At 53.4% G+C, this 11,677-nt stretch overlaps 1 protein-coding gene across 1 annotated transcript; it reads right to left on the bottom strand.

Moving 5' to 3' along the window:
• Positions 1-379: 379 nt before the first annotated feature.
• On the bottom strand, positions 380-9,619 carry ANAPC2 (anaphase promoting complex subunit 2). The gene is made up of 13 exons (XM_033077258.1): positions 9,514-9,619; positions 8,116-8,738; positions 7,392-7,524; positions 5,122-5,296; positions 4,885-5,004; positions 4,468-4,585; positions 4,206-4,387; positions 3,953-4,094; positions 3,144-3,219; positions 2,378-2,581; positions 2,095-2,224; positions 1,575-1,810; positions 380-871 (listed from the first exon to the last, which is right to left on the bottom strand). Exons 1-13 carry the CDS (start codon positions 9,577-9,579, stop codon positions 659-661), a joined length of 2,418 nt encoding a protein of 805 aa, XP_032933149.1. The 5' UTR covers positions 9,580-9,619; the 3' UTR covers positions 380-658.
• Positions 9,620-11,677: the final 2,058 nt, after the last annotated feature.

The following is an 11,677-nucleotide window of genomic DNA, read 5'->3' as shown; positions in this document are numbered from 1 at the left end:
ATCCCCAGGACTAACCAGCTTGCCTGAAGAACTGCTGCATCTCATCCATCTAAAGCATTCTTCATCCCACAATAAAATAATTCCACACAATTTAAGAGTCCCAAACAAGGGCACCCTGGAGTTGTTCCTCCCTGTCACAGACAGCACTGTGCCTTGTTTTTGGGCAGGGTCTCACTCATCATATCCAGCTGCAAGACACTGCTTTAGCCACACACAGAGCCCCAGACAACAGCTGGAGCCAACAGCCCCCTACCAAAACCTCCTGGGGCTGCACATGGAGCCCCAAGGAAAGGAGGATGGTGCCTGGCAGACTGGGGAGTTTCCTGCCTGCCCTTCCAGCTTGGGGAGGTGCCAAGAGGAAAGAATGGAGTTGGCATCATTGGAAAAAAGAGTCTACAGTTATTTATTAACCAGGGAGGTGGGCCCAGGCACTCACATAGGGGAGGAAGGAATGTGGGGAGCAGACCCAGCCATTGTGGGGTGTCCAGGCTGCTGCTGAGCTGCCTTCATGTGGAAAGTGACACCCATTTGGGGAAGGGGGTACAGCAAACTCCCAGGATAGAGAACCCCCAGCACACTGAGAGCTGGTGGCACTCTGGAGCAGAGCTCAGGCACAGGCAGGAGTGCCCAGGGGGGCAGGGACACTCAGGTTAGTCCTTTAATTGCAGTTCTTGGGCAGGCGATAGACTCCCCCCGAGTAGATGAGCTGCTGGTCCCGGACCTTCTTCTGCAGGAATCCCTGCAGCTCCTGGATATCGATCTCAGTGACCACAGGGCCCGTCATCACAAACATCTTCAGCATGCTGTGAATCCTCTCCAGGGACAGGCTCTCCAGGTTGGTCAGCATGGCCTGGATATATGTCCAGAACAGCTGCAGAGAGACACAGGCCACAGTGAATCACTGACACTACAGCATAAAGCAGATACCCCAAAACAAGGCAGGAATGAAGGTAGCAGTAAGTTCTGCTCTTGGCCATGAGCGTGGGGTCCTTCAACAGGGCATTCCAAGACCAGCAGCTAAGTGCTGGGACACAGAGTCAGACAGTGGGATCTGGTGTGCAGCACACACATGACCCTCTGTGGATGAACACCAGTATGACAATGCTGTATTGCACAACACGCACAGTGTGACTCACAGCCAGGAAAGGCACTGGAAATGTCCAGGAACCACAACAGAGAGAAGGCAGACATCCAGCTGTTAGTGCTGGGTAAGTCTTTTGGGCAGTCAGAAGTGCCAAAAAGTGTTCCTCGGCTGCATCCAAACAAGTTATGACTATTTTAAAATATGAAATCATGTCTCGGACTTTTTTGTTTTTTTAAACTGAAAAAAACCAATCTGGAGATTTCCAAATGGTTCCCTGACTCAGCAGCTGGGCACTTGTCTGGAGGGAAGGCTGTGATCCAGCACCAAGAGATTAACCAAGAGATACCAACTCCAAAATGCTAATGTTTGTGCTGGAGTCAGCCACTTGCAGTGGAAAATGTGAATCCATAGTGCAAATTGAATTCATAATCTTGGTCAGATTCCCCAAACCCAAAATACAGGATGTTTGCATCTCCACAGGGACAGGTACCTGCAGCTCCTCCTCCTTCTGGTCAGCCTGTGAGGCCATGGCAGAGTCCCCCTCCTCATCACTGTCAATCAGAACAACCTTCTCCACCTGGTCCTTCTGCTCCTCCTCGATGACAGTGAAGGTGCCCTCGGGCTCCTCCCGCAGGACTCCCTGCTGCAGCCACAGTGTCATCTTCCTCTTCAGCGATGTCACAGGCACCTTGAGCACTTCACTCAGCTCTGTCAGCGTCCAGGTGCCTGCAGAGACCATGGAGATCAGAGAGGAGATGGAGAACAGGACACTTCCCACACCCAAGCCTGACAGGAGCTGGTAGGAAGCTGGGTAAGGCAGGGGAGGCACTGCCAGGAACAAGCAGAGGGGTGCAGAGCTGTGGCCCTGCTGGATGCTGGAGACCCTGTGGGAGATCCAACCCCATGCACCACGTCTTAGTCCTCCTGCCAGAGCTCTCAGAGCCTCCAGCTGCCTGAGGAATGTGGCTTTCCCACCCATGGAAGCACAGAAGGGGTTCTCCAGCACTCACTCTTGTTCTGGAAGTGCAGGATGATGGCAGCGTGCACAGGAGACACAGACAGGGAGAGCGTGCGGTCAGCCAGCTCCACGTCCAGGCTCACCAGCCCCAGGTGGTACTTCCAGTTCAGGGTCCTCATGGCCTGGGAAAAGGGGCAAGCAGCTGCTCAGACCAGATCTCCCAGCAGGAACCCTAATTGCTGGGTTATTGTAAACCCCACAGCAACAGCCTGGGCCAACCAGCAGTTAAAGGGGACTGGATAAAGCTTTCATAAGGAGGGTTAAGGTGAGCTCACCTTTAATTTCTCATACTTCTTGGAATACGCTTCCATGGCTTCCTTGACCTGCTCTGGAAGCTCCAGCTTCTCCTCTTTGAGTGGTGGCCAGAACTCACTGGACAGGATGACAGCCACGAGGCTGAAGGGAGGCCTCTCCTCCTCAGGGAGCTTCTCCTCCTCATCCCGAATGTTGGCGTTGATGCGCCGCGAGTCAGCCATGTCCTGCAACGGGCAGAGGAGGAGAGCTGGCTCCTTCCCTTCAGAGTCAGTGCTAACCAAGAGTGAAGGAGAGGCTTAAGGTGAACAGTGCTGTCTCCAAACAATGATGGGGACACTGGAAAGGACACAATCATGTGTGTCCACTTGGAAGTCTGCTACGTACTCGGAAAAATCTGTGGGATGTTAGAGGAAGGGGTTACAACTCAACACTGCTTTCACTGGAGGCCCTCCACACCTTCCTAGAGTGCTCCAAAAGAATCAAACTCCAGAGTCCCAAACCCAGAGGAGCTGGATGGGCCCAGCTCTTCAGTGCCAGGATACTGCAGGAATGGCAGGACACATAGCAGCACCAGAGCAACCATTCCTCAGAGCTGATAACCCAGCCTTCAGAGCTTAAAACCAGACATGATTTAAATCACTTCTGCCTGTCACAAATCAGCCCTTCACTGGCATTCTGGAACGCCCACTTTGCTAAAAGACCCTTTTGGGGTCACTCTTCAAGTCCCTCCCCTTCCCCAATGGGCTCAAACACCCAGGACTTGAATTTAAAAACAAAAGGAGTTACTTTTAACATGACTTCACAGTAGTGCATCTGAGCTTCACCAAACCTCAGCTTCAGCAGCTCCACGTTACGGATTTCCCTGGAAAGAGACACAGCAGGTCAGGCACAGGGCCCTTGGGTGGACAAACCTGGCTTGGCCTTTCCCCCTCACCACACAGCCAAAAGAAGGAAGTTCCTGGCACAAGGGTGCTCTTCCTAGGAAGCCTTGCAAGGCACAGTGTCTGCCCTCTGCCCTGGATGGCTCCTGGTACCCAAGTGAGGAACAGCCACCTCCTCTAGGCCAGCAGCTTCTTGAAGATAGAATCCTAGAATGGTTGAGGGTGGAAGGGAGCACTGGAGCTCAGCCAGTTCCACCTCCCTGCTCAAGCAGGATCCCCTGAAGCCGTCACTCAGGGTTGTTCCAGCTGGGCTTGGAATATCTCCAAGGAAGGAGACCCCACAGCCTCCCTGGGCTCCTGTTCCACTACTCAGTCACCTGACAACAAAGAAGTTCTTCCTGGTGTTCAGGTGGAACTTTGTGTTCAGAAACACACATCTTCCATCCCTTCCACTTGAAGGGGGCATCATAACACGTGGGATGGAGCTAAGAGCATGTCAGTGCCTCCAAATTCCTACATGCTGCTCTATCAGCACAAGCCAAGGGCAGGACTGAGCAAGAAATTTTAGAAGCAAATAGGAAACAGCAAAAGGCACTCCTGGCTCCACAAACAGCCATTGACAGGACTGAGTCTGAAAACCCTTCAGACAGCAGGTAAAAGAAAACTCAGGTGATTTTGCCATGGCAGCCCTGGGTGTGGGCACTGGGGCCTCACCTCTCAGCACTGTAGTTGAACTGGTGCAGCAGCCTGTCAGCCAGCAGCGTGCGGTACTCGTTGATGAACAGGTCCTTGCTGCCATAGATGCTCACCAGGAGGCTGATGATGTCTGAGGAGCGACGTTTGGAGCTCGATTTCCCTGGTGGAATCCAGCACACAACAGTGTGAGATTAACAGGGAGCTGCCCCAGCCCAGAGGACGAGCAAATGAGCTGCTCAAGGCTACAGCCAGCTGCCAGCACTGATCTCACCTGGATCTGCATCGACTGGGTCAGGAACCCAGTCCCCTGGCTCTGAGATGTCATCATCACTCTCCTGGCCATTCTCCAGGGTCACTGGGTCAGCTTTGGAGAGCTCGTTTGCCAGGTCACCCGAGCCCTCGGCATCCCCCGTGAGACCGGCCACGATCTGCCGCACCGTGTCCTCCCGAGTCCTGCCACGGCAACAGAAACTGAGCAAGTGAGGGAAGGGGAGGGAAAGGGCACGAGTCAGACTGCCACACACACCTCCTACCTCAGATACTTCCTGATGGGCTCACAGGCCACCTCCAGGATTACCATGGAAGGGTCCAGCTCCCGCAGGGCCTTGATGGCCGAGATATACAGAGTGATGATGTCGGAGGTGTTGACTCCTACAGGAGAGGAGCAGAGGGAGTCAGAGTTCTCAGAGCTGACCCCTGACAGTGCAAAGAAGTTTTTGCCCACCTGGACCAAAGCTAAACTTTGTGCTCCTGACCATAGTGTAAAAAATAGGCCAAAGGGGGCTGGCATGCCCTGAGCTGCTGCTGCCATGTCCACTGGAACACAAAGAATGTGTGATGGGCACAGTGACTGCCCCTCACTCCTCAATCAGGAAACCAGACCAGCTCCAAGTAGATCCCCACTTGTGCCCAGGCTCCTCACAGGACACAGAGAGGGATGTTATACCCACCAGGGTGCAGAAGTCTCATTTCCAGAGCACTTTTCAGGGAGCTGAGCAGCTGCTGCCTCTGGTTAGTCCTTTCCAGGCAGAACTTGAGGTCCTCCACAGCAGGCTTTGACTCTGGGAAATCTGCAAACCAAGCAGCGATCAGGAGCAGTGCCAGGCTCTGAGGGGAGGCAGGGGGAGGCAGTGTGGCACATGAGAGAGATCTCTCCCCCACCCAGTCCCAGCCCAAGGGTGAAGCACCTCGGATGATGCTGAAGAGCTCCTCGATGCGCATGCTGGCGTAGATGCGGTAGAAGAACCTCTGGACGTGGCAGCGCCAGCGTTTCAGGGTGCTGCTGGCTTCTGGGGAGGACTGAGCTGAGGGACCATCCTGCAGGAACACCCTGCTGAGCCACCCAATCACCTTCTCTATCCACTGCACAATGAGAGGGAGAAACAGATGTGAACGCAGCTGGATGTACAGCCACATCCCAACCCACGCCAGGCAGCCACCACAGCCCACAGACAGGGACAGCTGGACCAGGACAGCTTCACCCCCAGCTGCTCTTCAAACGTGCCCCAGCCTGGGTTAGAGCTGGGGAAAGCCCAGCTGGAAGAACTGGAACTTTAACTACAAATACAGGATATGGACTGTGCAGCTGGGTGTGAGAAGATAAGGGGTGACCATGGACTGTGTGCAGGCACTGGGCTCCAAAAAGAACAGGGTTTATTCCAAAACTTGCAGCCTATTGTATTCTTGCAGAGTTTCATCCCATTCTGTACTTGCAGAACTGTCCCATTCACAAGAAAATGAGCTAATTGCCCATCACACCATCCTTGGCCCAAAATTTCTACGGTTCCTGAAATCAGTGAAAAGCAAACAAGATATCCCAAGAAGTCACAGACACCCAACACAACTCAGATATTTGAAATCCAAATACCAGCCTTGTCACTGAACTATAAAATAAAAACCTGAACAGAGAGCATAAAAAGGTTATTTTTTTTATATTTGAGCTTTAGTGAGAAATGTATAATTGTCAAATTTCAAACGTACTCAATACAATATTCAGATGTTTAAAATAAAAGCCTTTTTTTTTCTCCCCATCAATTAGCAAATATTTGCTACTTCTTGGGATAGTATTTGAGTACCAATATACTATGAGGTGTTCTACTACTACTCTAATACTTGATATTAGGAGGTTTTTTTGTAGATTCTGACAGCCTGAAACAAAAATGCTAAGTCAAGGTTTGGTTTCCTGGTGTTTATTTTTACTTTTCTACTCGTCTGAGTTAACACTGAAGAAATGCACAAGTTTTTCCAGGACAAACCTGAGTACTACAAACACCTGGGCAAAACTGTGGAGAAGCTGATAAAGAATTCCCCTAAAGGACAAAAGGACAGGACTACAACTGAAGCAAAGCAACATGATTTAAAGGAATTATCAAACCAACCCATTTTTCCCCGAGTGCTCTATTACAACCTGATTGTGACCTGACACTCCAGGCAGCTGCTGCTGTGCCGGCAAAGAGGCTTTGCCCTCAGCACCTGTAATTTTTAGTGAGCTGTTTTTCAGACTTCTCTATTCAACCTTTAGATTTCCAGGCCTGTGCTTCTTTTTTATTTTCCTTAAAATTATCTCTTCTAATCCAAACATGCTCCAATATTCTATGGCCAAACAAGAGATGGAAGCAAGGGCAGCTTCTGATGAACAGAATGCAGTTGTGTTTTCTGTGGTGCCCTGAAAATATCCTTAAACAATCTCCAGGTCATCCAAAAGCATTTCACAAGGTGCAGTGAAGGAAGTGTTGCACAACAACCAAAAGGAAATAAACACAAAGATTCCTGATGTTTGCAAACAACAGTTGGTATGGCATAGAGTGAGGGATCCAGGGTGTCTGGTTTGCATGGGAACCTGGCTGCAGGCCTGGTTCTCCAGCACAGGCAAAGGCAAGGTCAGGGACAAGCACTGAGTTCAGAATTGGGTCCTGGAGGAGCTATAATCTGGAGAAGAATTTTATTTTAAAGTCATGGTAGGTAAACAGCTCAACACAAACTTAGTTGAAATAGCAGCATAGCAAAGAAAGATTTTAATTCTCTGTGTGGCCACTGGTGAGATCAATACAAGAGCATGCTCTCTCATCCTCACTTCCAATTATACAGGGGAATGGGAAGAGGACTGGAAACAGCCACAGAAATTCTAATTATGGGCTCACCTTCACAGAGGGAGGGCTCTCTGCAGGCCAGGTGGCACCTGTTGCTCTTGTGGTTTGTAAACTGGAACCACAGAAATTCCCTCATTACTACAGACATCATGAGGTGAAATGTGACAGTCCTTCACGCACAGGTCAGAGCAAACCTTCCCCTCCAGCATCAGCCAAAATGGGGTTTTAGCTGCCTCTCCTGCCAGGTGTGTCATAACCCTGGATTAGGTGTTTTAAGCTGCAATCTGCTTTTAGCCTGAGCTGCTAAAAACCAGCAAGAGCTGCACATCTCCCAAGGAGGACTCTCACTGCCCCCACACCTGCCCTACCTCCTGGAACTCATTGAGGAAGGAGTGCTCGTACTCCCCGCGGCAGCGCTGCTCCATCCTCTCCTCGATCATCCTGTGCAGGATGGTGGTGACAGCATCAGCACTCACCCTCTCCAGCAAGTTCAGCCGGCGGCTGCGGGCACAGGGACACTGTCAGGAGCGAGTGGGAGCAAGGGCACCAGCAAATCAAGAAAATCTTACACGTGAAGGCACCACCCTCCCTGTACATTGCACAGAGGCAGGCCCAGCTCAGGCCACAGGCTCTGATACCCACACAGATGCATCCATAGGTAACACATGGCACTACTGCCATCCCATCTTCCTTACAGACATTACTTATAGCCTTCAAAAGCCTTTTCATTTAGAAGAATTTCACAGTGTCAGAGAATGGTTTGGGTTGGAAGAGACCTTAAAAATAATCTAGTCAAAACCCCTGACATGGGACAGGACACCTTGCACTGGTTTGCTTCTTTGTGGTCAGAGGCCTCAGAGCAACAGGAGGATATTCTCATATCCAGGGAGAAGAACTTTCTGTCTAAAGACCTGCTCTTGTTCAACCACCAGTTAGCTCAGAAAGTCCATGTTGAGTTCTCTACCCACCACTATTACACAGCCTGACCTCACACAGCTCCTCCTGTTCTCAGTGATCAATACAACCTGCTGTTGCCCCCATCCAGAACCCCCCTGGCTCTGAGTGACAGCCACCACCCCGTGAGACACTTACAGAATGTCATTGAGCTGCTGGAACTGCTCCATGGCTTCAGGGCACCAGCACTGCTCCCTCTTGCTGCTGCAGCCTGCACAGAGCTGGCCCTCTCCTCCACCCTCCTCTGGGTCACTCTCCTGTTCAGTCTCACTCATGCTGCTCTCACACTCGTTCGTTCCATCTTCTCCTTTCTTCCACTGCCCCATGTATATCCTGAATGTGCGGCTGTAGAACTGCTGGATCATCTCCTGGAAGGATTTGGTTGTGGAGAAGAAGAGGATAGCTTTGAACATGGTGTAGACCTTCTCCTGCAGTGTCTGAGCACCTGTGCCCAGGAGCAGGCCTGCCTTGGTCCACTGCTCCAGGAGCTCCAGGCTGTTCATGTAGGGCTCCAGGCGGCACTTGAGCAGACTGAACGCGTCCAGGAGCAGCGCGGCGCACTGGGGCTCCTCGGCCGTGCTCTCATACTGGCCAATGCAGTTCCAGAACTCGGGGGCGATATTCGCCTGCAGGTCAGTCTGCAGCACCTCGATGAACCACTCCTCCACGATGGAGTGCAAGTCGTAGCAGTGCAGCACGTCCAGGGCTGCCCGCAGCTCGGCATCCTGCAGCGGCCCTGCAGCATCGGGCCTCGGGACTGCCTGGAAGGTGCAGGGAACACGAATTAAGTATTTGATGGAGCACACAGGAGCTCTGCTGTCAAACTGCGCTGCTCCTCCATGGCAACCCGCCGGGGTCTCAGCCCACCGATGGAAGCCCAGGGCTCACACCCGCACATATCACTGCTGTCCCTGCTGCTGGCTGCTGCAGGACACTGATAGGAATGCTGCGAGCCACCCTTGGGTGCCCAAAATGCGGGGATCTGGAGCAAAACCCTTTCTTGGCCACCAGCTCCCTCAGAAAGGGAGCAGAAGCACAGTAAGGCCAGGCAAGCTGTGGCCTTTTAGTCCCACTCCTGGCTGGGGTGATAGGGAGAAAGGGCGGCTGGACCCGTGGCCCTTCCCTGACAGCCACCAGCAGACACCACACCCAGGAGCCCCCTCCCCTCCTCCCCAGCCCCGGCAGCTCCGGCCGTTTCCTCCCGGCCGTTTCTCCCCAGCACCGACCGTTTCTCCCCAGCCCCGGCAGCTCCGGCCGTTCGTCCCCCAGCGCCGGCCGTTCGTCCCCCAGCCCCGACCGTTCCTCCCTCAGCCCCGACCGTTCCTCCCCAGCCCCGGCAGCTCCGGCCGTGCCTCCCTCAGCTCCGGCCGCGCCTCCCTCGGCCCTGGCAGCTCCCACCCGCCCCGCGGACCCAGAGCCGGAGAGGCCCGGCCGGGGAGGAGCCGAGGCCGGAGCATCCCGGGGCCGGCGGGTCGGGCCTGCCCCGGGCCCGGCAGAGCGCAGCGATCCGTGAGGGCCCGAGCGATCTCCGCTCACCAGCCCCAGCGCGGCGGGCGGCACCAGCGCGGTGCTGAGCGTGTGCCAGGCAGCCGAGAGCTCCATTCGGGCCGCAGGAAGGGGCGGAGCGGAGCGGCGATGAGCGGCACCGGGGCCGCGCTGCGGGGACACCACGCGGCGCTGCGGGAGGGTGAGCGGGGCCGGGGGGCGAGCGGGGCCGGGCAGGGCCGGGCAGGGTGCGCGGGCCCGTCTGACGGTGCCGCCCCACAGGGCTGTCGGAGCTCCGCGCCCGGCGGGATGAGCTGAGCGGGCGGATCCGGGACGAGGAGGCGGAGCGGGGCCGGCTGCAGGCGCGGATCTCGTCGCTCTCTCGGCGCTTGTCCGACACCAGCGAGTGCCTGGCGGGGCTCCGGTCCGCCCGAGCCCACATCGACCGCACCATCGCCGAGATGGACACGGCCTCCGGGCAGGTACTGACAGCGAGCAGCGCTGAGGGCGCTCGGAGTGTTCAGCCTGGAGGAGACGAGGAGACTTCGCAGTGTGCAGTTTCCTCTCGAGGGGATGAGAGGCACGGCAGCGATCTTTGCTGTCTGTGACCAGGGACAGGACCCGAGGGAATCACTGAATCAGAATAACCTGAGGTGGACAAGAATTACCCAGTGCAGCCCCTGTCCCTGCCCAGCCCCCCCAACAATCCCAGCCTGTCCATCCCTGGCAGCGCTGTCCAAACGCTCCTGGAGCTCTGGCAGCCTCGGGGCCGTGCCCATTCCCTGGGGAGCCTGGGCAGTGCCAGCACCCTCTGGGGGAAGAACCTTTCCCTGAGCTCCTGTGCTGTGTCAGGGGAGCTTTAGGAGATACATCTATGTCTGTATGTATGGGTCTGTATTTCCCTGAAGGTCGGTTGGGAGCACCTCGATGAACCACCACTGCTACCTGGGTCACAGCACTGCAGCCAAAACAACACCAAGGCATGGCATGCAGCTCTGGCACACAGACCCCACCACAGCAGGGTTGGGTTGGGGGCTGTTGTGGTGCTGCTTGGGCAAAGTTTATTGTCAAAATACATTAAAAATGGCTTTTGGGACAGACCCTTAACAATGACCATCTCAGACCCGCGGTTTGGAGGAAAGGAGGAAACCAAAGACATGACACTGACCCACAATCTTACTACTATTTCAGGCAGAGAACAATGGTGCTGATGGAGCTGTTGGCCTGCCACTCTTCCTGACCAATATTTAGTGTCGTTTCTTTAATCTTTAATGGAACAATGTCATTTAAAGAGTCAAATTGTTGGGACAGTAAAAGGTGGGAAGGAGGCAAACAGCACAAGGGCTGGCACTGTCATTTGGTCTCTGGGACAGCTTTGCCCTTTCACCTTTCCTGTTTGTGTTATTGCCAGGCAGGAACTGCTTGATCCCCACAGACGGGCACAGCTGAAGTCACTTCTGCATTACACACCATCAGCTTTTGGTTTTTTTTAAAAAGGATCTTCCCAGTCTCTTTTCAGAGAGGTGACAATCTTCCTTCTCTTGGTGACCAGGCAGAGTTTGTATCAGAAACACCTTTCTGCTATTAGCTGCTGCCTAAATTCTCCTCCTATTTACCTTTTTGAATGTGACCAACTATTGTATTAGTTCCTCTCCTAGAGTCAGTGCTTTCCCCTGGTAATCACTTTTCAGATGAAGCTGCAGCTGTTTCCTCAACCTCCTTCAAGACCTGATGGTTTGAAGTGAAGGGGAAAATGCACATAAAAATTTAAAAGGTTAAAAACTGTGTTGTAAGGTACACAAACAAACAGCCCCTTTCGAAAGAAACTTTACCTGAGATCCAAGTCACACCCCCAGCCTACAGATGAATTCCTGTTTATTGAAATGTACTGACACTTGCAGGATGTAGGAAGAGGAGGTAAGGTCGTGTCTACAGACAGAAAGTAACAGTTCCTTTCCTGTGGATGTACCTCCCTGGTTTGTCACTCATTGCTTTCTGCCAGAACCCACAGGATTTCACCTTCCTCCAGCACCTCGTCCTGTGGGACACTTCCTCAGCTCCTCTCTGATCATTTGTGTGATTTCCACAAACTCACAGGAACATAAATTCTTTTTGGGGCTATAACCATCACATTTGGTTACAACTGTCCACTGGGTTACAATTTTTAACTGGTGAGATGGATAGGCAGTGAGGTCTCCTAAATATGTTGTAACCT

The sequence above is a fragment of the Catharus ustulatus genome, chromosome 21 (assembly GCF_009819885.2).
Source record: "Catharus ustulatus isolate bCatUst1 chromosome 21, bCatUst1.pri.v2, whole genome shotgun sequence".
Classification (NCBI taxonomy): Eukaryota; Metazoa; Chordata; class Aves; order Passeriformes; family Turdidae; genus Catharus; species Catharus ustulatus.
Note: the sequence above shows the minus strand (reverse complement) of the source record. Positions and strands in the feature narration are given on the sequence as shown.

Bases quoted from the DNA above. Each gene is read 5' to 3' on its own strand.
- ANAPC2 (XM_033077258.1), bottom strand. From the start codon at position 9,579: ATGGAGCTCTCGGCTGCCTGGCACACGCTCAGCACCGCGCTGGTGCCG. The intron at 4,586-4,884 runs GTGGGTATAACA...CCTCTCCTGTAG, and splicing joins AATGAGACTTCTGCACCCTG to GAGTCAACACCTCCGACATC. The intron at 4,095-4,205 runs GTGAGATCAGTG...GGATTCCACCAG, and splicing joins CCCAGTCGATGCAGATCCAG to GGAAATCGAGCTCCAAACGT.